Source organism: Lissotriton helveticus, chromosome 2_1 (assembly GCF_964261635.1).
Source record: "Lissotriton helveticus chromosome 2_1, aLisHel1.1, whole genome shotgun sequence".
In the NCBI taxonomy this organism is placed as follows: domain Eukaryota; kingdom Metazoa; phylum Chordata; class Amphibia; order Caudata; family Salamandridae; genus Lissotriton; species Lissotriton helveticus.
In genome coordinates, this window is record NC_136059.1 from 1,150,519,606 (window position 1) to 1,150,545,652 (window position 26,047).

The 26,047-nt window shown below is 41.0% G+C and overlaps 1 protein-coding gene across 1 annotated transcript in view; it reads right to left on the minus strand.

Moving 5' to 3' along the window:
* LOC144819631 (atrial natriuretic peptide receptor 2-like) overlaps positions 1 to 26,047 on the minus strand; it is a 727,257-nt gene that overhangs the window by 529,055 nt on the left and 172,155 nt on the right. Inside the window, exon 2 of the mRNA XM_078677447.1 lies at positions 5,735 to 5,839. Coding sequence (XP_078533573.1) covers positions 5,735 to 5,839 — 105 coding nt within the window. The remainder of the gene's footprint in view (positions 1 to 5,734; positions 5,840 to 26,047) is intronic.

Consider the following 26,047-nt stretch of genomic DNA (forward strand, 5'->3'; position numbering starts at 1 on the left):
TTGAGATGGAAGAGCTACTGGGAGATCTCCATGGACTCGACTTTAAGACAGTAATTCAATAACTGGTTCGCCCCGGCCTCTGAAAGCCGCAGTCCTCGCTGCAGTGCGTCTTTTATCCAGCAACAACAGCGTCAGACACGTGATTACTCCTATATTTATCTTACCTCATCGCTCTCTCTATAGAAGAAGTAACCTTATTCAAAACATTAACCATTTGCTGCATAAAACTATCCATTCGAATTCCCCTTCCGCCCTCACAAAGTCTAGGTAGGGCCTCGCCCTCTACAAAACTCACTCCCACCCGTGCTTTAAAAAACAACACACAATAGGCCACTCGGTCTGCTGCACTCCCATCAACTTAAGCCTTAGCACATAAAGGGAAGCGCTGCAAGTGTTGACAAGATATTTTCCACAGTTTTGGTCTGGCTGGTGTCGTAAATAGCTGAAGCGCTGGGGCAGCTGTATTTTACTACCTTACACGGGGGTAAGTGGTTGTCACTGGTACTTTATAGGAATGTACACCTTTTTCTGGAACCTAGCAGTGTTTAGTGACATTTCTGAAGTAAACAACACAACATAACACATAAAAAGCAAACTATCAGCCCAATTTGAACCGAATATGGACAACACAAATAAACTCAACAGTTAAAACCGAACACAACACACCAATTAAAGTACAACACAAAAAAAATCACATTCCGTTATTGCAGGACAAGAAAAAAGAAGCATAAAAAAACACTTCACCACCACAATAAACCTGCCCAACATTTATCATACACTACCGTCTCCAGAAACCTGCTTTCATAATACGACGGTAAAAGGTGTGTGTAGCAATCATTGCCTTAATTCATCAGCAAGTATAGTGGAGAGGTGTGGCTCACTGGTTAGAGGCGGCAGACCTGTAAGCAGAGAACGGCCCGGGACCAGGGTTCAATACCCGACGCGGCAGGGTCTTGGACCAGGGTCAACGGGCTCGATAATTCTCGCCTCAGTGCCTACTCTAACCAGGGAACACACTCGGTAACTCTGGGCATTAAGCTTGCCTCATCTCTACAACGGCCCCCCACAGACGCCGGGGATGCCTGGTTTCACCCTGGAGATACCCAGAAAGGGACCATCTCACAGGGAAAACCAGGACGGGTTCCCCAGCGGTCTACAGCGCCAGGACACTCGGGTAGAGTAACAGTGCGCTTTACAAGTATCCAACACATTTACAAGTATCCAACATGAAACACTGCCAGTCAAAAATGTTTTTTGATCAGCCTCATGAATCCCACCCTTACTCCTGTGCCATCAATCCTTCCTTCACGTTTAAATATCTGAACTAAAGCACCTGCTTTTCAGGGTAAACAGCCATTACAACCCGGCTATTACCCCGCAAGTCATAACATAGCATGCGTTACAACGTATGCGATGTAACAACGCGTACCATTACTACGCATACCATTACATCGCATGCGCTTTTACAACACGTGATGTAAAGGCTATCCGCATCGTTGTGAGGAAACTGAGGCTATTCCGTTTCCTCACAACGTCGTGCACTGCCCCTAAGACGCCGCTGGAACCAGGAGAGAGGAACCACGAGGAGAGAGAGGTAAGGGGGATCAGGGGTTGGGGAGGGTTGTGCTGGGGGTAGTGTTTCAGTGTAGGGATCAGACTGGGGGCGGGGGAGGGTCGTGCTGGAGTTAGTGTTTTAGGGTAGTGCTGTGGTGTCTGCGTAGTGCAGGGTAGTGTTTTAGGGTTTAGCGTAGTGTTGGGGGGTTGTGCAGGTAGTGTTTAAGTGTAGGGAGCGGACTGGGGGTTAGGGGAGGGTTGTGCTGGAGGTAGTGTTTTAGGGTTTTGGGTAGTACTGTTGTGTGGTGTGTGTGTAGTGCAGGGTACTGTTGTTGGATTTAGGGTAGTGTCGGTGTTGTGCAGGGTAGTGTTTAAGTGTAGGAAGCAGACTGAGGGTGGGCGGAGGGGTATGCTGGAGATAGTGTTTTAGGGTTTAGGGTAGTGCTGTGGTGTGTGTGTAGTGCAGGGTAGTGTTTTAGGGTTTAGGGTAGTGTCGGGGGCTGTGCAGGGTAGTGTTTAAGTGTAAGGAGCCGACTGGGGGTCGAGGGAGGGTTGTGCTGAGGGAGTGTTTAAGGTTTTAGGGTAGTGTTGTGGTGTGTGTGTATTGCAGGGTAGTGTTGTAGGGTTTAGGGTAGTGTCAGGGGTCGTGCCGCGTAGTCAATGTAGGGAGAGTGCTGGGGGTCAGGAAGGGTCGTGCAGGGGTACTAAATTAGGGTTTAGGGCAGAGCAGGGTAGTGTCACTTACATTGCATACTTTTACCAGTTGTATAGCTTTACCACGCATGCCTTTGCGTTGTAATGGTATGCGTGGTAAAAGCATATGCATGGTAAAAGTATGTGATGTTATGGCATGTTGTTGTAATTGCAATGCATAGTAATACCCGCGTTGTAATGGCATGTGTGGTATTAGTACGCATTGTAATGAGTCATATTCGCTTTTCAGATAACACCAATATCCTACATCCAAACTCCCTTCTCATCACCAGCTAGTCCTACTTCATCAAATCAAGTACACCTCTTTTACTCCCCTTCTTCTAATGTCTTCCTTTGCCATACCTGCCAACTCATACAGTGCCACGGTGTGACACACAATATCGTCTCCCATCACACAGTCATCCAGTGAGGAGCCGTTATCACATGAAGGCATGGAAAACAAACTGAAAGCCACTGTAAATAGTGGTTTTTCAGCTTGTTTTCCAAGGCTTTGAACTGCTGACATCCATTAAGAGGTGTGAAAACAACCCAGGTTATTGGCAACAGGCTCAGCAAGCATATTTTTGGGGGGAGGGAGGAGGGGACATGAGGGTAGGGTGGAGTTCAAAAGTGCCTCTTAGGTACTTCTCAGCATGAGACCCGTCTCTCCAAAGGAAGGCCCCAGCCCCTCCTTACACTGTGAGATTTTTGCTCTGGTTGGCAGGTATGCTTTACGAAGAAACTTGATAAAGCCAATCATCTCAATAAATACGGTATATGTTGTTACATCACTTATCTCAGCAGGTGTCTTTTTACTTCTACTATACTATAAATATGTTCATAAACGTGACAGATGTCCCGTTTGCCTAACTACAAGTGCATTAGTAAATAATGCACTTGTAATAAGGCGGAATGTATGTCCATCACGTTTGTGACTGAGTTCCGCTTCGGCAAACTCTAAATCAGGCCCTTGATCTACCTGTGTCTTATGCTGAAAAATATATGTAAGGCTGTGAAATGCAATTGTTAATGTCTATTTATTTATTTATTTATTTATTTATTAGAAAGTTTTGTATAGCGCGAACAAGACCCGTGGGTATCAGAGCGCTTCACATAACAGAGCAGATTAAGGATTAATACATACAGTCACAATGATCATAGAACACAAATATGAGGTAGATGGTTATAGGGCTTTGGGCGGTGCGTATTGATATATAACCCTCCGATTGACCATTATGCATTCAGAAGTCAGTTAAGCACGCTTATATCATAATCTATCTACGAAAACCTGTATGAGGTAGAAAATTATATGGCTTTAAGATGTGAGATAACTATGAAAGATGATGTCTGAAATGTAAATGTGTTAGTCAAACACTTTAAATTCCCTACTCGAAGTTTATACCTAGCATCATCTCTTGATCGCTTCAATTAATGTACAGTGCTAAGTTGCATCCAAGTAAGGGTTGTGCTATATGAATATCAATACTAACATAAATATATTTGCATTGGCAGTGACGTCAAGTGCAAAATTGTTGGTCCAAGGCCAATACAAGTTTATCCGATTTCAATGCAAAATTACATGCCACTGCTGCAATTGACATGATCTGAGCTAAGGTCTCTTACCAGATTATGTGGAGGGAGAACCATCTTCACACAAAATAGGGACTAAGGTTACATTGCACATTGTTATAATGGACATGTTGAAGGAAACATTTTCCTCAATTAAGAAAGTGTGTTTTTAATCAATTAGACCTTGCAGTGATGTTGGAGTCAAACCCCAATAATTTGCCGAACCCCAATAATTTACACATCACAATCTCCGGCAATCTGGCTCTGTTGTTTTTATTCATCGAGCGGCAAGAAACATCAGCCTCCCCGACATTAAACCTGTCAATTGGCAGAGTAAAATTCAAATAGGAATTGGACGACTCAATAAGTTCTAGATCGAAAACAAGTTCAAAAGATTTATTATGGGATTCTTTTTATAAACGATACTGAATCATGCATAGGCTTGGATACAAATCACAATTAATCAGAAACTAGAGCAAGAATCCCGATTTTAAGCAGTTTAATCTCTCTGGGTTTTAAACGTCAAACTCATAAAGAGTACTGACAGCATTCTAGGGGAGAAGAAGTCTCAAATACATCAGACAGTCTTAGGAGGAAAATGAAAAGTTGCCCCTCGAACCTTCAAAATAGTTTTTTTTATATACATCTTATGCATTCACAATTAGCAAAGCTGCAGATTTAGCATGACATAGTCATGGTTATGTCACATTGGCAAATAAAAAGCAACTTCATAATAATTAAAACTCTTAGCACTAACCCATTTCCCAGGGTAAAAATAAATCTTCCATTTGCCTCCTGAGCAACTGCACTCTGGAGATGTATCATACAATATGAAACATTTCTAAAACAAAAGCTCATAGAATTATGGGGCATATTACCAACAAGTAGCGATATTTATCGCTAAGTAGGCTTATCGGCAATTTTAATATCGCCGCGCATCGCCGGATATTATCGCTGAGATAACGTGCTATTAGCAACTTTTATCTCAAAAGCGATAATATTTCCAGCGATAGTGGCGAAATCCGTGAATATCGCTGAGAATACAGCGATATTCACGCATTATCGCTAACAGGGTCTTAGCCATTATATCCACCTCCCATTGGATATAATGGCTAAGAACTGGTCTGAGCAGGCGTTAGTTTTTGGAGATATTTGCGCTTAGCGCGAATATTTCAAACGCTACGCCTGTGTTGGTAATAGGCGATAGTGACGTTAGCAACTGTTTTCAGTTGCTAACAGTTTGGGTATGCCCACTTTGCATGTCATTAGCGATAAACATCGCTGACATGCAAAGCAGGCCCCAAACCGCTCGCTATCGCCTAAAATCTGTCGCTAACTAATGTTAGCGACAGCTTGCTAATAGGGCAATGAAATTATTGCCGCTTAGCGGCCAAAAACGGCAGCTAAAGCGCCAATAATGTCATTTCGCCTGCCTTGATAATATGCCCCTATGTTCTTCTACAGGCTTATATCGGAACTTCCAGCGAAAATCCTTCAAAATGTTACATAGCGTACATCCTGAAAAAGTAAACATTTTAATTAACAATACACGCTTTCTAAAGGCAATCAAAATTTACGTCATGGCATTCTGTGCTCCATGGAAACTGTGAAAAGAAAAGACTTGCAGAGGATCTCTGATTGATTGGGGGAATGAACAGGAGTAAGATCAGCAGAACACCAGAAGTTCATCCATTCTAAGAAAATTTAGTCTTGAATGAAAATGTGGCATAGGTATACGATATCATTATTCACACTTCTGAGGAACATAATTACGTTGTTTCAAGTAAATCTTCATCAGTTCATAGGTTACGACCTTATGCACCATTAATACCACTAATTCGCACAAATAATTCGTCACCCAAAATTTGCACCTAAGAAAGCATTTCGACAGTGAAACGCACCTTGCACCACAACATACCTTGGCAGTCCAGTTTGTCTGCGCCATTGTTCCAGCTGTGGAAATAGTGTGGGTAAATATCTGCCCATCATCAGGGATCCAAGGTCCGCATATTCCGCCTTTTCCCTGCAAAAAGGGAGAATGGATATTTTAGCACATCAAAAGCAAATATGCTTGAATATGTAGTGAGCAACACCGAACGACTATTCAACATAAACCAGGGCCACTGGAATTGTGAGATTGTGTGGCTGCTGTGTTTTTCAAATAATTATAGATTTGTTGCAATTTCGACATAATCCATCATCCAATCTGCAGAATAAAAAAAAAATAGTTTCTAGCATAAACGATTCAAAAGGTACTAAAAACGCAGCAACAAGTGTTGCACCATGTGAAAGGACCTTTGCAAAGGCTGACTGGTTACCTTACTGTTGCTTATTACTATATTTGGGAATTACACTTGTACTAATGATGTGTTAAATAGTGTAAAAATGACAAAATAATATTGATACAAAATTTGCTGCATAATGCTGCATACTTTGCCTTTTCTTGGTGCTTAATTTACACAACCTTGCCACCTAATTTGGCCCTCTGTGCCACATAATTCCAGTGGTCCTAGTATGGCAGGAGGACCGCGGCGGACAGAAAGACCATCCACTTGTTTTCCACCGTTCAACCAGTCGACCGGGTGGAAAAGGGGCTAAATATGGTGGAGGTGTCTGCTAGACACCGTTATCCATATTAGCATGGGTGCGGGAAGCAGCCTTTCCGTGGTGGCGATGCCGCAACGGAAAGGCATGCGGATTTTGGTGTCTGGCGCCCGTTGCGGGCCCCCAGGTAATTGGGGGCGTGGGGGTGCAAATGGGGGTAGGTACCCCCTACATTGTCATGAACAAGGTGGCAGGCACCGCGCGGGCCTGTCACATTGTGCATGACAATGCACACAGTGCATTCCATGCATTGGGGCGGGCGGTGCTGTGAGCACCGCCTGCCACAATGCTGGGAATAGAGGATGTCACCGCCACGGTGGCGGTGGCATCCTAATTGTAGGTGCGGGACCACCGCACCACTGGTGGCGTGTCCCAGCACCGCTAGGATGGCGGGCGGAGGAAAGTCCACCCGCCATCCTAATCGGCCCTTTCGTTTGGTTGTTTCAGACAGAGTGAATCTACCAAATAACCTGCAAGCTTGAGAAAAAGACTTGAAGCACTGGTGGAGTTTAACTCGGCTGGAAACAACCATTCTTTAAAAAAATTGAGGTATGTAATTCAGAGTCCAACTTTCATTATACCTTTAATTTAAGAATAGACTTTACCCAAATTGAGTCCTAGAGGAGCGTACCCTAATTACAGCATGTAAATGTGTTTTTTAAGATTCTTTTCCTAAACCAGGAATCTCCAACCTTTCCTAAAATAAGATCAACTTACGTTCAATGAAAAGCATCTAAAGCTACTAACATAAAATATGAGTGTTGCAACAGTGAACACTTCAGAAGAGATTCCATTAGTGGTCATTGCATGCAGGATTATGAACAGTGACCACCTCAGGGCATCAGACAAGAACATTTAGATATCACTAAATTACAAGCGATAGATACTTATGTTTTTTTTTAGTTTAACTTTATTTCGTTTATCACATATGAAATAGCTTTATACTTTAATTCTTATGGTGGGCTATGGGCACAATAATGTAAATGGGAGTGAGTTTGCGGACCTACTTGCGCCTTCAAATGCATTAGCTTAGGTTGGGCACTATTGTTCTTGTATAGTGCTGTTTTTGGTTGGTTTGATATTGTTACTTTGTAAACTCAGTGTGAAGTTATGGGCTCTAGTGTAGTATTATTTATCCCCTCTTAAAATTAGTAGCTCTTTATACGCTATTGTTGTTTTCAGGCGCTATGGATCTATAAGAAATAGTTTTTCTACATGAAGGAGTACATTTCTTATTAGATGAGTGAGTACACAGTCTTCACTTTATATGCTATTTTCTGATCTATTTAAATGGGGTTGATACCTGAAAAAAGTTTCTGTCTTTATTTTTATTTACTTTTAGTACTATTGCAAGCAATTTTTCATATTAAGGTATGTGAATAGTGTTATTTTATACTCAGGTTGGTTTGGGTTTACGTAAGTTCATACTATATATTTTACACATGTTGATGGAGAGGAATTCTGCATGTGTCACAGAAGGGTGATTAAGTATTCTTCTGGGGCTAACATATACATATATATGGATTTAAGTAGTTGTGATTAGTACACTTACTTTCAATGATGTTTTAGGGTTTCCACAAATGGTGTTCTAATATGATTATTATTTTTATTTTTAACTTCTGTATATGGTTGTGCCACGAGATGAAGAGTAACAGTGGTACTGTATTATTTATTTTGGAGAGGCTATCTGTAAAAAAGTCATTTTGTTTATTTTCAGCCCTGATGAAGTCGTGGACGATATGCCTTCTCGATGAAACATGTTGGCTACAAAGGTTCAAAGTCCGGCAACTGGAAACTGAAAGCATGAAGATTATAATAAAAGATTGATTGTTAATTCAATTACAGTAGACTTTTGACTTTGTGCCCGAGGGCGCTTTTTCAATATTTTTAACTTCTATGGTTCATTAAGGTTGTCAGCTGGCCACCCTTCCTTTGACAGCACCGCAATAGAGACAAGTTGGAACTGTATATATAAATTGTTTCAATATTATAACTGTTTGCCGGCAGAGATACCCAGCCACCATTGAAAGTGATCTTTGTTCCATTGTTCTTGTGGAAGCACCTTATACACATTGAGTAACGTTATATCAACCTACGTACACTGGAAGCTCATGATAAATAGGCAGAAGACTTATTTAGGATTTTAAGTACAGGTGTCATTATAGGGAAAGCAATGAGTAGTGGAAACTCATACAGGAACAAATGATTAATAGACAAATTTATGGGACTTGAGAAAATGAAATAATCTGAAATATCCAAATGGTGGAATGGGACTATACTTCAGCAGGATTTGAAATTGAACGGGATTCTGAGGGATCTCAATTCATAGATTATTCAACATATGATGATATAGATGAAGACTTTCTAATAAGTTGTAAAAAGGAACTTACTAAAAGTTAAATTAATTTGAGAGGAAGGCTTGTAAATTATTGCTGGCTATTCAGATTTTGGAATCTGAAATCAAGGATATGAATCATCGTGATGTTACAAGAAAAAATTATTCTAAGAAAATGAGTTATCATCATTAATAAAACTTTATTCGGCTTTAAGGTTCAAACCATAAACGTCATACAGCCTATGTTATACCATAAAACAGACTACAAATTGACGAGTGTTATAAAGTCGAAGTAAACTTTACACATTCAAAAAACATAAGATATAATACAGATATTATTTACAATTTGTCCTTTGTCTGATGGCGAACCATAGAAAATTTAGGGTATACAAAACGGTATCACTCGAAAGAAGTTGTACGAAAATAAAAGCTGGTCTCACCCTCCTAAAGCCCTTTTTTTAAGATAGGGATTATAAATAACCTTCTGGGAACAGCATAAAAAGTGCAGAACATTAAAAAGTGCATAATGTCCTGAAGAGATTCTCCATCGCAGCCACAGGGCATGAGGCACTGACCTCTGTGGGAACCATCAGGGCATGCCAATAAGTAGTGAAAAAGGTCAAGCCCGAACCTCGTGAGAAGAAAATGATAGTGTATGCTTTTCAGCCCTAGAAGATAAGGCTCTGTGATAGGGACGGTTTTCAGAACGACATACTTGCACACACTTGGCTTACACAGCTCGTTTCCTTCTCTTTCACTATGTTGCATTCTTAAAAAAGACTCCTTGGCCCAAATGAGGCCCCTTTTACCAATCCCCTCAGGATTCGTAAAGAGACCAGCTCTTTCAAGTCTAGAAAGGCCTACTTTTATAATCCAGAGCCATCGAATACGTGATAAGTGATCAAGAGAGAGGCAGTCCCGTAGACGTCTTTGCTAAGTATGCTCTATTGCTTGGCCCATATTTGAAACCACAAGACCAGAGGTCGAAAACCCAAGTCGTCAGAGAGATAAGACCTCCCCAATTCCTCATGCAAAAAAAAGATGGGGTGCCTTGTGGGACAACAGAGCTCTTTGCAAAAATGAGTTTTCGGTGCTCTGCAGGGCCCCAAGCACGATATGGCCCCATATCTCACGTCCGTAACTGACCTTTAAAATATATTTCGTTTGGTAGATCTTCAGCATGGCCCCTATTGGCTTCCCCCTCATACTGCTGGCAAAGTTAAAAACAGAGCTGAAACTTTCACTACCTCCCCTTTTGTCGTGTATTTCTATAGGTTCTGAATCAGTCCCCCTATTCCTGACCCTATTCTGGTTAAACTAACTATCAAGTTAACTAACAGTCAGCCCATGAGGCAAGAAAACCCCCATGATGCAGATACCGTTATCTGACGCAGTCACACTACGGCACAGGAACGTGTTATCTGATTAGGTCATAACGCTTGAGATCTAATTAGACAAGCGACATTCCTCCAGCCCCTGATAAGGCATACGACGTTCTCATAACAAATCAAACCTATGACAACCTGGATAATCCGTGCGGCCATTGTTTTGATTTCACAGAGAACTTTAGTAAAGAATGTGCTAACGAGCAAGTCGTATGACATCTTTATTGACGTACCTATGTCCATCCTTACGTCAATCCCGGCACCTTTAAGGTATAAATATTGCCGACCTTGCCCTATGCAAACACACGCGTGGTGACAAGACGGAGCAGCCATACTTGCCGAAGCCGAGAGCAGAAGCAGACCCCGCTGGCAGCAGCCCCGCCTTCCTGACGCGCTGAGAGACGCGCTGCTATCTCAAGCCGAGAGACCCAGCACCGGCGCTTCCGGGTAGCCCTCGCAGGCAGCCTGGAATATCGAGAGCAGAGAAAGAGATACCATTCCTCATTCATCCTAAATTCCAGGTACAGAACTGAATAACCCCTCACAGAGAATTCTTTAGTTATTCACTTGGCAAAAAATAACTTAACTTAAACTGTAACTTTCTATTCCCGCCCACGCATTAGACTTAGGTCAGGTACACGGGGTAGGCGTATTTAGAAACACCAGTTGAGTACGTTTAGTCAAATGTATATGTGTATGTAAATATATTTTAATCATTTTAAACATCATATGGCTCAGAAACCATATCAATGTTTTTACAGTATTATTTTATACTATTGCTTTTAATGTATGCACTTTACTTAACTATAAGTATTGCAATAATATCGATCCATTTCTCATGTATGAGAAAAGAGACTGATCAATAAATAACACCTTTTTATTGAACACGCCCGTCTCTTCCTTTTCTCTACATTCTGATGAGACTAAGAATGCACGTACTGACTGAGTAAAATAATTGCCTTGTGCTCACACGACTCTTGAGATTGACTCTTGATTAGGGGAGAGCAAAGTTGTCATGTTCTATGGTTGTCAGAAACTAAATCCCTTCTTGTCTAATCAGGGAAGTTAATCCTTCCTTGAACATTCGAGAAAGTTTCTAGCGAACTCTGAGCTTAGCTGGCAAACCCAAAAATTAAGTCTAGTATCGACAGTAGTAGACCTAGTTAACGTCTGGCCTAGGCCTTTACTGCTGTAGGTACTATTCCAATGCGCAGAGCCTATTGGGAAAATAGGAGCTACACTACATGGCGCCCAACGCGTTTGGAAAGGGCGATAAAACTAACGTAAGACATTTAGAGTAACTCAGTCGTGCTTTCTCATTCAGACCCCTTTTCCCAAATACTCCAAAGACGTCTGGAGTGGGTGAAAGGTTATATCCTCCAAAACCTCGCAGGAGGGAACTCCTATGTATGGTTCTTGGTCAAGTCAACGTTGAAGGATAAAAACAGTTCCAAAATATTGTGCATCTAATCTTTGTTCCATAAGAAACCTGATCTGCAAATAGACATAATATCATCCTGTCTGTAAAATGGGAGACAGTGATGAAGAAAGAGAGGCAGTTAGATTAGCAACTGAACTCGCAGATGCTGATGCTACCATGCAAGCAGCAGACCCGAATATAACACTCATTCCGGTCATTAAAAGGAGATCTATAACCTTAAAACTTATAGAAAATGGACTGACGCCTAGAGGTGGCACAGTCATATTCGTAATCGAGGCACACGAATATCGGCAGACAGAGGTATACTATTCATGGATACATTTTCCAGCAGCAAATGCTGTAACAAAGTACTTCCACTATTACAAAGTAGAGGAACCTCCTGAAACATACACTCCTTTCGAGGAGGTGGAAGTACCACTCAAATTCCAAGAGCATTTGCTCTTATTTGATGGCGCCCTAAAACATAACAATCACATTACAAGGCTCGGTCCTTTAGGAAGACCAGGAGCAACGTGGCCGGTCCTAGCCGGATACACACCACATCCAGACATCGACGAGATGCCTGCACCACAGCTGTTAATACAGCTAAAACAATTACTAAAAATTCATAGACAATTAGTTCAGTATGTAATGCGGACTTCAACAATTCAGCCAGCGATTAAACTTCCACAGCTGACCCCTCACCAGGGGAACACAAATAAAATTACACCACAGAACATCCAATCCTGCCTAGGTAAAGTTCCAGCTAAACGGGAACAAATACCATTCTGGTTGGCACAGAAAATCACCCAGATAGAGGCGGTGTTTCCTGACACCACCCCGCTGGAAAAACACAGGATTCTGACTATATGTCTCCCAATGGGAATCGCACCACACATAGAGGACTGTGACACTTGGGGTACAGCCTTTGCTTCCATCTACACAAAAACGCACGGTGTTCCATCCATTTCGGTAATACCAGATGTGCTAAAACAAATTCAAGATGAATACGGTCCAGAACCTGCTTTAACTCTTGGTATGAAATTACTGAAAGACTTCAAGCAGGTCTCGGCTATATTACTAGCCAACATAAAAGGTGAAGCAGCAAACGTGGCGATCCGCCAGAGGTTGAAAGAGACAGATATAGCAGACCAACCAGCTGAAATTGCCAGAATCATAGAAAAATCCTATGAAGAACTAGGCAGAGATAGTCTAGGTGGAATACCAGTAAAACCGCAACTGACTACAAGTCCAGAAAAAATATTTTTTAATAATAATAATTCACCAAAAAAGAACTGGGATGGAAACAAACAATCCAATCCTAAAGAAAAGAAATTCCAGTCCCGAGGGAGGTCTCCTAGGCGAAGAGAGAAATCTCCAAACCAAAGACAGAGGTCACCGCAGAGTGACCCCTCTGGGAATAGATATAACCTTAGAAATAGGGATAATATTAAAAAACCTGATAGATATCAAGACATTGATACACGTCCCTCTCAATCTTTTCAGAATTCCTCGCAGAAATCGGAAAGAAGAGGACGATCAGAAGAGCACGCCAAGTCCAAAGACAAGGAACCTGCTCAGCTAAAAAAGAAATTACATTTTCCAAAAAAGAAGGTAGCCAGTATCAAGGTAGTTAACAATGCCGAGAATACTGAGGACACAACTGAAAAACGGAGAGTGGGCTCAGACAATGCTAGACAGCGCAGCAGAGGTGAGCATAGCTCGCAAAGTCCTTATGAATCATCTGGAGACAGTGGACACGAATGAATACCTTCAAGTGGAAACTGCAGATACCAGAGTTAGCAAGCCCCACAAGATATACGAGATAACATTACGTATAGAGGGAGATAAGACTAGGAAAATAAGGGGACTATTTTGGGATAACCTCTCCAAGGGCTATGACATCCTCCTAGCTGAAAAAGACTGGCCACCAGAGTTTGTCAGGGAGTGCCCTCATGGCGAAGAAGTAATTATGCCTGCCTTCTCGAATCAAATCCCGATTCATAAAAATATACACTTGCTAGAAAGTGGGCAGTGGCCTTAGCACCTGCTTTATATAAAAATCATGTAGGATGGGATGAGGATTCTCCTCCTCACAAAATCCAGTTAAAATCACAACCAACTGCACAAAGGCAGTACCCAATTAAACAAGAAGCTAAAAAACAAGTAAATGAAATACTAGATCAGCTAGAATACCAGGGGGTGATTGAAACTTGCACCTCACAAATGAACAACCCTTTGTTTCCGGTCTCCAAACCAGACAATTCATACCGTCTAGTTTTGGATTACCGACACCTTAACACATGTTGTAAAACTTTTGCAGTGCAAAACGCACACAGTGCTGCACTAATGAATAACATAGTGCGCAAAAAATACAAAACAACCTTGGACATCTCCAATGGATTCTTTTGTCAAAACATAGCACCAGAGAGCAGATATTTAACTGCATTCTCAGTAAATGGCACTCAAAAACAATTCTGTCGGTTAGCCCAGGGGTACAAGAACAGCCCGGGGGTATTCTCAGCGAGAGTAACAGAATTACTACAACTATATGATGATGAAGCATTATCTTATGTCGATGACATTTACTTAACAGATGATGACTTGGAGACTCACTTGAAAAGAGTGAACACCATAATACTTGGGTTCGCTGCAGAGGGTTACAAATTCAACTTTAAAAAGTCCAGAATTGCCCATCTGACAGTCTTGTACGTAGGATATGAATTATCAAGCATAGCATGGTTGACAATTTTCTAAAAATCTAAAATATGAAAAGACGTATCCTCTGCCAATCGACATTCTGCCTCTACGACATTACGCCTGTGTAATCTATACAGACGGACATGCTCAACCATCCGTTTGGGGAGAACAAGCATACAACCCCACATGTGAGATTACAAAAGAAGTGTGGCGCGGAGGTAAATTAAAACCTCTATTAACAAAATCACACTCAGTAGAAACTAATTCAGAACAACAAACTGAAATAATCGCATTGAAAATGGCGCTAGATAATGCGGATCGCGAATTCCCGACACTTATAGTGTCAGATTCATATTACTGCGTCAAATCATATAACAGCGATTTGCAGACATGGATTCAGAACGGTTACAAAGATGACACAGATGCACCAATAAAGCAGAGACTGCTCTGGGAACAAATAGCTCTTTTACAAAAAGACCTACCAAAGACTCACGTGACTCACTCACTGAGTCATCAACGTGATGGCGTTCACGTTGTAGGGAATTCATTGGCTGAAACAGCCGCAGCGGCAGCCACTAAATCGGCTCCCGTAGTTCGAAAAAAGCGTACATTAAAATACATTGACGGTGAAACAATGCTGGCAGTGAAAACGTCATCAAAAGGCGACTGCTCAGCGTTACCGATCAACTATCCACTCAATTATACATACATAATCGATGCAAACTCCGTCCCTTTTGCTCGAATCCCTGGAGTGGGGGATAGAGTGATTCCAAACATGGACAGGCGACACCTGTTAATCGCAGACGCACATATGGGTGAGGGTCTTGGACACCTCAAACTAAAAGATTCTCTGGAAGATTTACAATCACGGTACTGGTGGCCAGGCATGAGCCTACATCATACCATGTTTGTAAAAAACTGCCCAAACTGCAACAGAAATCGCAGTGGGGAGAGAAAAAATAAAATACGATGGAATCTGACTGCAGATAATATCACCAGTAAAAAGAATGGCTTGCGATTAACATATACAGGCTAGTTTCCACTTATAATGTAGATCCACAGCACTCGGCTGACGTCCGGACTGTTATACAAAGATTTGCGAGTCTAAATGGCATATACGCTAAGAGCATGCTACGTTCGACCATTGTTTTCACTCAGGCAATCCAGCCTGGGGGGGAAACATGGCCAAATGAGCACAGCCCAGCGGGAATCTTCTCACTTCCTTCCTGAGGGTACGGGATGGTGTAAAGAAAAAACCAAGGCAGAAAGCAATCTATAATAGAAAGGATATTAGGTTCGGGAGCTGGGTGGGTCAAACATCTAATAAGTGTCCAACGTAGTCTAAATAACTTGCCAAGAAATTCTCTGAAGGGATTCAGTCCGTACGAATTATTATTCGGAACTAGGATGTTGATCTCTGACCTTGATAGTCAGACTTCAGTGGTAATAGAAAAAACCTTTGATGTCAAAGACCGTTTGGCTATTTTGCAGGACTTAAACAAAACAAGAAAAGACCTGAGCAACATACAGTTGAAACAACAGCCAACAACCACTGAAGAATCACCACCTGTCCCAGCAAGACCTGTCTGGATTCCAAAAGTCGGGGATCTAGTCAGGGAGAAGATCGCGGTAAAGAAGGAATTTGGGCCTTCTTACAGAAAAGCATTCCTGTCTTGTCTGTCAACGGGACAAGATCAGTTGTACTACCGCCACTTGCTGGAAAAAAGGAGAACCGAGTTGTATCCATCGACCTGGTAAAACCCCAACATGTGGCCGATAACAAACAGTAGGCCAAGTGGACTCCCAATAAGTAGCAGAACACCAAGGTTTGCTACCAGTACAGAGGTCCTAACAAAGAGGCTCATCACATTCGAAACGCCTACAGAAGAACAACAAGGACTATGCAACAATGCAATAGAACTAAGACCTCTGAAAACCCAAATAAAAACATTTAGCAGAGACACACCAATCTACAATGAAGTACCAAGTGACAATGCAAGAAACAAAAATCCTGAACCAATTGGAACAATTGACAGAACTGCATCCGGGTACTTCATCAACTTCGATGATTCCTCTGAAGGCTTCAGTGAATCAAAGACACAGCCATCATCCAAATCCTTTAAAGACAAAGCTAAGGAACTTTTGAACCAACTGAAAGGAACATATCTGGTTTCTCCATGGATTGAATTTTGGGTGGGTTTTGGTGCATTTATCCTCATACTTTGGCTCATCATGGTATTTACTTTGGGACGCTTCATTGAGGGAAAATATGCTAAAATGGACACAGCAAGTCAGAACATCAACTTGGTCCTCAAACCACACACATCTTCACACGTCGAGAAAAGGGAACTTTCTTCAGCCAACTTCACAGCAATTCCGATACCTGGTGGGGTAGCCTGGGACAACACTGACTATGAAATTTATGGTCCGGTCGAGATCCTGAAATATCCACACCAAATCAAGATCTCCTTGAGTGACTTTGCAAAACCAAACTCATTTGCTGATGATTGGGACTTTGAAAGCATTAACAACATGATGTCTGATCTAGTAATGTCTGCTAAATTTACAAAACATGATTATTTGCAAGGTTCTACAAATTATGATAGTATGTATTGCTATAACCACTATGGTAACAGTTTTTTGCATAAATCTGCACAACCTAGAAATGTTTTAAATTATAATCAATGGGAACATTGTGCTACACCTCCAAAAGGGAGCTCTAGAACTGTTTATGACAAATATTCATATTTTTCAGGTTTTAACACAAGTAATGCTGAAACATTTTATTTTAAATTGTCAAACAAGACAGGGATGAAAACCATGATAACCAACACAAAATTGATATATTCAGATTCATTCTTCGAAAAAATGAATACTTTTGGATTTGATTATTGGGACAAAAATGTTGATTTGAAAAGTGTTTGGGGTACAAAAGAATGGCAAGTACAGGGTTTAGAAGCTTTTAGAGCCTGCATGATCCCAGAACAAATGATATTTTTAAATGACACTGTTCAACAAACCACCTGTCTTGGCTTAGCCAAAATCAAAGATTTAAATAACCTGTCTATTCCAAAGCCAACAATGTTTAGCAACACTTCTAAAGATGAAGAGATAGACGTAAACCAAATTCTTAACCAAAACAGAACACATCCTGATTGGAAACAATGGTTGATCTGGCCCACAGATACAAATCACTGTCAAGATAGATTCCTGAATAAAACACAGGGTTTCAAAATGACCAGGCCAGACCCTAGATATCCCCAAAGACATCACCCAGGGATAATAACAACCTACAGTGTGGGCAAATTATGCCTTCAATGGCTTCAAACTTCCACACTGCCTGAAATTAAGCAACACCTAACTTTACTTACTGATGGTGCTGACTTGCGTGATTTCATAATGGGACCAGGCAAACAGCGTCAAAAGCGTTTCATAGCAGCCTCTGTATATGCAGCATACAATGAGGCCTGGAAGGTTACTCAAATTGAAACAGCAGAGAGAATACGGGAAATTGACCGTATTAATTTGGAAAAATCACTTTCTGTAGTGGACAATGGGTTAATGACTCTGTCCTCCAGAATTTTTTCATTGGACAGCATTGTGTCTTCAGCAATCGATATATTATCGCAAGACTTACTGTTATTACAACATGGTCAGTCACAATTGCGTTCCATTGTACAGCTAGGCTGGACGTTACAAAATCTGCGTTCAGGCTATGTGCCTTGGCGTTTAATCAACACAACGTCACTATTCCAAATCTTTAACCTTACTGATAGACAAATCGGTATGGCGCAAAAGGGTGCTGATTATACAATCTTGAGCATTGAAAAACTAGAAAGATTACCAATGACAATGTCAGAACGACCTGTCAGTGAATGGATAATCCACGGAATAATAAATATTTCAATCTCAACCTTCAGGTTTCAATACTGCCAAAAATATATACAGGCTGGCATGTACGAGAAATTGGGAAAGGGGTACCTTAAAACAACTTGGAACCTGCCCTATTCACATGCATGTGTCAGTAATAAAGGACAGAAAGTGTTTCTTAGTGGCAACAATTGTGCTATGTCACTAAGCGGCACGCTTCTGTGTAACGGTATTAGTTTGCATGGAGCCTGTGAAGGGAATTCATACAACCTTTCATGTCACCAGCAAGGCGCACCTGCAACTGAAATAGAACCATTCTTTCAAAGACTCTATAATGGGAGTTACATTCTTATTGTAGACCGCAGATGTTGCAGTCTTATGCCCGGGACTCCTTATCTAGTAACTACTACGGCGAAGGTCAAGTGCTGTGGACGTTCTTTGTTCCCCAGCTCCTTTCCAGACAGGGAGGCAAGGGCATGGCCCAGTTTGAAAATTACTTCTATTCGAATAGACACTTTAAGCAGAATGAAAACAGTGCTTCTTCAGACGCCTACAAGGCTCACGTCATCAAAAGAAACGTATGATCTACAAGTCGCAAGGACGACTGCAGAGATACATACATTATTATCAACTAATTCCCCCGTACATTTCGCGGAAATCCTGAGCGAAATCTTAAATATTTCTGATACCACTGGGGTCTCAAAGGTATTTAAGACAGTATTTTCGATGGCATTAACACCATTCAAAGCCATACTGGGTATTTTTCCAGATTTCGTCCATTCGATTTTTGGCGGACTTCCCCTGATCCTGGGACTAATTGCAGGAATCCTATTCCTAGTCCTTATTTTTCGTTATGGCAACCCATGTCACAGATCAAACTCTCGCGACAATGGAAGATACGATCCTAGCCATTGGATACCGGGACCGGATATCAAAAATCCTGGGACTCTCCCGGCTTAGAGACCTGAACATGACTTGGTTTCTATCATTTCGACCAATGTGGCAAAGGTGTGTTTTACCTGTACTAAGGTGCCTGCTATGCGGAGAAGAATGCGTGTTAGACACCTGTCTGACGCTACCATCGGATGCGCCAGTGGATGCAGATACACTGTTGGTTCCTACCAAGGTTCACGCTTTGTGCTGCCCTCAAAGGCTGCCAATCCTGATGACGGCATTCCTGGAATCTTCACCACTACGACTGAAGAGTAGTGAAGTTCAAGGTGAAAGCAGCATCGAACAGGTACGACCTTCTGTCAGCAATGCGAATCAGAATGTCAATGGAGACAATCATGCGCATGAATGCATGGTTACACCTATTTCCGACTTAGTGGAACTTTCCCATGAAGCTGTGGACAGTTTTTTCGAAAGCCTGAATGATATGATGTTCTCTCCAGAACAGAAATAGAGACTTTTGAGTAAACTCGCACACGGCGTTCCCTGAATTTGGCCTTCAACTTTAAAAATAAAGTCACATGAACAATTTCACTCCAGTTCACGGACAGCAATTTTTTCAGCAAGCCCCTTAAAATATTTTTCTACATATTTTTCCCGGGACACTGATCTTCTGCTTAAAGTAAGAAACTATTCCTAGAGAACTAAGATTTCTATTTTTAGATACTTTATAGACTTTAGCTGCCCGCTGGTATGTTCACAAATATTTTATTATGTGATGAAATGGTCTCGAACTTCCTTTCTGTATAGCCATATTAAGAGCCATTTCATGTGTATTTCTCATATACCAATAAGCAATAATGCATAAAAATGCGTGTTTACTTTTGCATTTAATTCATAGCTTAAGTGCATACAATATATATGACTGCAATTTTTCAGTATATTTGAAAATTTCGAAATGCATTTATGTATTTTGGGGTGGTAAGGTATACACTATACTCTATAGTATGTTGTACTATGTTATACTATGCATAGATTAGTAGATATGACCATAGTTAGCGTGGAGTGGGTGTCGTGTATTTCTATAGGTTCTGAATCAGTCCCCCTATTCCTGACCCTATTCTGGTTAAACTAACTATCAAGTTAACTAACAGTCAGCCCATGAGGCAAGAAAACCCCCATGATGCAGATACCGTTATCTGACGCAGTCACACTACGGCACAGGAACGTGTTATCTGATTAGGTCATAACGCTTGAGATCTAATTAGACAAGCGACATTCCTCCAGCCCCTGATAAGGCATACGACGTTCTCATAACAAATCAAACCTATGACAACCTGGATAATCCGTGCGGCCATTGTTTTGATTTCACAGAGAACTTTAGTAAAGAATGTGCTAACGAGCAAGTCGTATGACATCTTTATTGACGTACCTATGTCCATCCTTACGTCAATCCCGGCACCTTTAAGGTATAAATATTGCCGACCTTGCCCTATGCAAACACACGCGTGGTGACAAGACGGAGCAGCCATACTTGCCGAAGCCGAGAGCAGAAGCAGACCCCGCTGGCAGCAGCCCCGCCTTCCTGACGCGCTGAGAGACGCGCTGCTATCTCAAGCCGAGAGACCCAGCACCGGCGCTTCCGGGTAGCCCTCGCAGGCAGCCTGGAATATCGAGAGCAGAGAAAGAGATACCATTCCTCATTCATCCTAAATTCCAGGTACAGAACTGAATAACCCCTCACAGAGAATTCTTTAGTTATTCACTTGGCAAAAACAAACTTAACTTAAACTGTAACTTTCTATTCCCGCCCACGCATTAGACTTAGGTCAGGTACACGGGGTAGGCGTATTTAGAAACACCAGTTGAGTACGTTTAGTCAAATGTATATGTGTATGTAAATATATTTTAATCATTTTAAACATCATATGGCTCAGAAACCATATCAATGTTTTTACAGTATTATTTTATACTATTGCTTTTAATGTATGAACTTTACTTAACTATAAGTATTGCAATAATATCGATCCATTTCTCATGTATGAGAAAAGAGACTGATCAATAAATAACACCTTTTTATTGAACACGCCCGTCTCTTCCTTTTCTCTACATTCTGATGAGACTAAGAATGCACGTACTGACTGAGTAAAATAATTGCCTTGTGCTCACACGACTCTTGAGATTGACTCTTGATTAGGGGAGAGCAAAGTTGTCATGTTCTATGGTTGTCAGAAACTAAATCCCTTCTTGTCTAATCAGGGAAGTTAATCCTTCCTTGAACATTCGAGAAAGTTTCTAGCGAACTCTGAGCTTAGCTGGCAAACCCAAAAATTAAGTCTAGTATCGACAGTAGTAGACCTAGTTAACGTCTGGCCTAGGCCTTTACTGCTGTAGGTACTATTCCAATGCGCAGAGCCTATTGGGAAAATAGGAGCTACACTACACTTTCTTTTGGTTCAGCAGGGGGCTCCAGCTCAGTGAGTCGTCAAACACTACTCCCAGATAGGAGAAAACATTTTTCTTTCGTATAAACTACCTCCCTAGTTTAAGGGTGGGCTGCTTAGCCTTAGCCTTTCCTGGGCTCACCTGCATAATATATGATTTAGAATGGTTCACCAACAGATCCAGCTCATCCATAAAAGAGGCAAAAGAGGACTACGTTGTCTGCATATAAGAGGACTGGCAGAAAATTAGTCATTAGTTGAGTGGCCCAAACAAGTAATAGGTCGACGTTTGTTGTTCACTGGGAACTAAATACCCCATTGTAGTGCTTGACTCTCAAAGGGTAGCAAAGCAGAGCAGTCCAAGGCCTACTCAGGGAGGTGGTGTGGGCCAGTAATCACCCTTTACAGACACATAATATTAACACTCAATAAATATTTGTTCAGTTTGGGCTTTTTCTTTTGAAAAAGAAAAAGAAAGTACATTTATTTCACGCACACTTCTTAGTTCTATGCAGCAATTTACAAACATATACAAGCTGTTGGAAATACTTCTTGATGAGACTGCGTAACCATTCTTACCCTTTCCAAAGGGAGATCTGGGTCCAACAAACCATATGTTATTCACTTGCATTGAAATGCAATAATTGAGCATAACCTTGAGTAAGAGAACCTAATACTGGTACTAAAGAATGCAAATTTTGATCACTAGTGGTGTCAAAATCATTATCCCAACAAGCATTTCATCAAAGGAATATGTTGTAGGGTGTTCACACAGGGTGTTCTAATATGAATATTTCTTTTAGTTTTACTTTTGTATATGGTTTTGCCACAAGGTGAAGGGTAACAGTGATACCATCTTATTGATTATTGAGGAGATTGTTATGTGTAAAACTGTGATTTTATTTATTTTTAGCCAGGATGAAGTCATGAGTAATACACATTCTCGACGAAACACATGTTGGCTAAAAAGGTTCAAACTGTGACAACTGGAAACTGGAAGCATAAAGATTACATTAAAAGATGAATTGTTGATGTAATTACAGTGGACCTCCTGACTTTGTGTGCTCAAGGTTTTTTTTTCAGTGTTTAAACTTGTATGGTTCATTTTGTATGGTTCATTAAGGTAGTCAGCTGGCCACCCATCCTTTTAAAGCACCGCAGTAGAGACAAGTTGTAATTGTATATATAAATTGTTTTGATATTATAAGTGTGTGCTGGCAGTGATACCCAGCCACCGTTGAATTTGAATTGTAGTCCATTGGGTTGTGGCAGCTGATCACTGACATAATATCGATTACAATAATATAGAATTACCAAAATATTGAGGAAAAAATATAGAATACAAAAATATCGAATTCCTATCTACAAACAGGTAAGTACAAAAATATTGAATCAAAAATATCGTTTTAAAAACATATAGTTAGTCAAAATATCGAATTTTTTAAATGTCTTAAAATTAATTTAGAATTAATGAAATAATAAATATAATTAACTAAAAAATACTTAAAAATACTTAAATAACCTTAAAATTATTAAATAATTAATTTAAGTTATAAAAAACATACATTTTTTTTTAATACATATATATATTAACATATTATTGATCACAAATATACAATATTTTTACCGTAGGATAGCAGGAGGTTAAAATTTACTATTACCACTCCAGTGAGTGCAACAGTAGGGAAAACGTTGGATAGCGTAGAGGTAAAAATTACTATTCCCACTCCAGTGAGTGCAACAGTAGGGAAAGCCTTGGATAGCGTAGGGGTAAAAATTACTATTCCCACTCCAGTGAGTGCAACAGTAGGGAAAACGTTGGATAGCGTAGGGGTAAAAATTACTATTCCCACTCCTGTGAGTGCAACAGTAGGGAAAGCGTTGGATAGCAAGAGGGTAAACATTACTATTCCCAGTCCAGTGAATGCAACAGTAGGGAAAGGGTTGGATAGCGGGAGGGTAAAAATTACTATTCCCACTCCAGTGAAGGCAACAGTAGGGAAAGCGTTGTATAGCGTAGGGGTAAAAATTACTATTCCAACTCCAGAGAGTGCAACAGTAGGGAAAGCGTTGGATAGCGTAAGGGTAAAACTTACTATTCCCACTCCAGAGAGTGCAACAGTAGAGAACGCATTGGATAGCGTAGGGGTAAAAATTACTATTCCCACTCCAGTGAATGCAACAGTAGGGAAAGGGTTGGATAGCGGGAGGGAAAAAATTACTATTCCCACTCCAGTGAGTGCAACAGTAGGGAAAGCGTTGTATAGCGTAGGGGTAAAAATTACTATTCCCACTCCAGAGAGTGCAACACTAGGGAAAGCGTTGGATAGCGTGAGTGTTGTGGAGTCCTGCGAGACTCTTCTGACGTTTCCTCTCGAGCTGCGAACTCCCAACTCCCTCAAGGATCTACCAACCCAATCAGGACTTTGACACTGACTGGATTGACTTCTCCCCCAGGGAAAGGGGAAGTGGACAGAGAGACTCACAACAAATAAAACAAGATTAAATCTTCGGTTGTGTCTCTCTCTAGAAAGTGTTCCAGGCCGAGGACCTTTTCTTATGGAATGTTCAGCGCTGACTTCACACTACTCTGTGGTACAATATTAACAAGTAATTACTCAGCTGTTGACTTCTTGACTAACTTAGATAAATAACTAAACATTGTGCTTACTGACCATAAATCAGTCTGGCCCTTGTTCACACTTTTACAGAAGTTTTAACTCTGGCTCAGAATCTTGTCACCTTCAAATAAACATAACATGTCAGAAATAACTCTTACACTTTAGCTGAAATGACAGGCTAATTTGATTAATTGGGTTAGTTTGAACTGAACTTAGAAACTTCATGCAAGGCCATACCTGAGTCTTTAATAATTCTTCAGTTTAGGAGATTCTGCAGTAGGAAGACAAGAAATAACAGCCTATCTCTATTCACACTGCTATCTAAGGTTATCATTCCAAACTGACCTTGTAAGTATATTAACCTTCCTTACATTACTCCATTATAGTGCAAAATATCGCAGAATTATTCATACAAATTGAGTTTGCATATTTTACTCTTTTGCCTTTATCAAGGCTTGTTATGTCTCTTCAGTCAACTCTAAGAGCGCTTAAATCTTTACAACATTTGGCTCTTAACAGTTACAGACATTAGTCTCTTCCAAGGCTTGTTTGAACACTTCCAGCTGAACAAACGCTAATCCTTTGAACTAAATGCTCCAACTTTACTTCAGAGTCACGCTTAACTCGACGTGCATTACCCTTTAAATGCGCTTTGAGTTTTTTCCTTTACCAAACATTTGCCACACTAAGCATGAATGCCAAATTGTTCGTGGCAGTTGAAAAAATAAACTTCTTACTGTCCTTTTCAGTGACACTGCGCTGACAGGAGACTCGATCAGCCGGCAGAGAGGGAGCGGGTAAACAAACCTCCCGGCTGTCTCGGGGAAGGAATGAAGACCGGACACGTCGTCTTCGACGATAATCTCAAATCAGCGGGCGCTGACAGCTAGGGCTTCCGGGACTTACTAAGTTCTGGATTCAATTAGGAGGAATAAAGGATTTTTGATTTTAAGGAAGGGAAACGGGAGATTACAAGGCCTGAAGGATCCAACGCGGGAACAGAAGCTCTCGTCAAGTTCAACGAGAGACAAAGCGTTGGACCGTTGGCAGAAGCACGTATTTATTGCTTCAGCCACGAGACCCAGCGCGAGCCTCTTTCTACAATGACCCAAGGCACGAGGGCTGGCGCGAGCCTGTCTCAAGAGAGCGCACACTCTAAGAGTTAACCCACATAACAGTCAGTCAACTAACAAGCATTGCCAAAAGCAATTATCTTAAATATCATTACTAAATGGATTTAAACTAGAATTTAACATTTTAAATAATAAACAAAAATGTACCCACTAACCTAAATTAACCATTCACAAGATGTAAACCGAACCAGTTTTAAGTCAGAATCTAATTAAGACGACCGGTAACACCCCTAACAGTTCCTCCCCCCAAAGGTCGTCTTACAGGTCTAGGTTTATCAGGATGCAAGGCATGAAAAGACCTAACAAGTCTAGGAGCATGAACATTCTTCTCAGGTTCCCAGGATCGCTCAGAAGGATCATAACCCTTTCAATCAACCAAATAAAACAAGGTACCCCGTATCCTTTTAGAATCTAGAATAGATTTAACCTCGTACTCAACATGATCACCGACAATCACTGGCGGAGGTTGGTTATCAGCTCGAGTAGAAGGTTCAAAAGGTTTCAACAGAGAAACATGAAAAACAGGATGAATAGCATATTCCTCAGGCAAAACTAATTTCACAGACACAGGATTCAAAATTTTCTTAATTTCAAAAGGCCCAATATATCTGGGTTTCAACTTCCTGGGACCCTCCAACTGAATGTTTCTAGTAGATAACCATACTAACTGACCTTCCTTATACAAAGGAGAAGGTTTACGATGAGAATCAGCAGTCTTTTTCATAGTTAACTTGCTTTTGACCCATTGCTTCCTAGCCTTATCTTGAATATCCAACAGATGTGTCAACCTATCAGTAACTGCTGGCATAGACAATTGTTCGTCAGGTA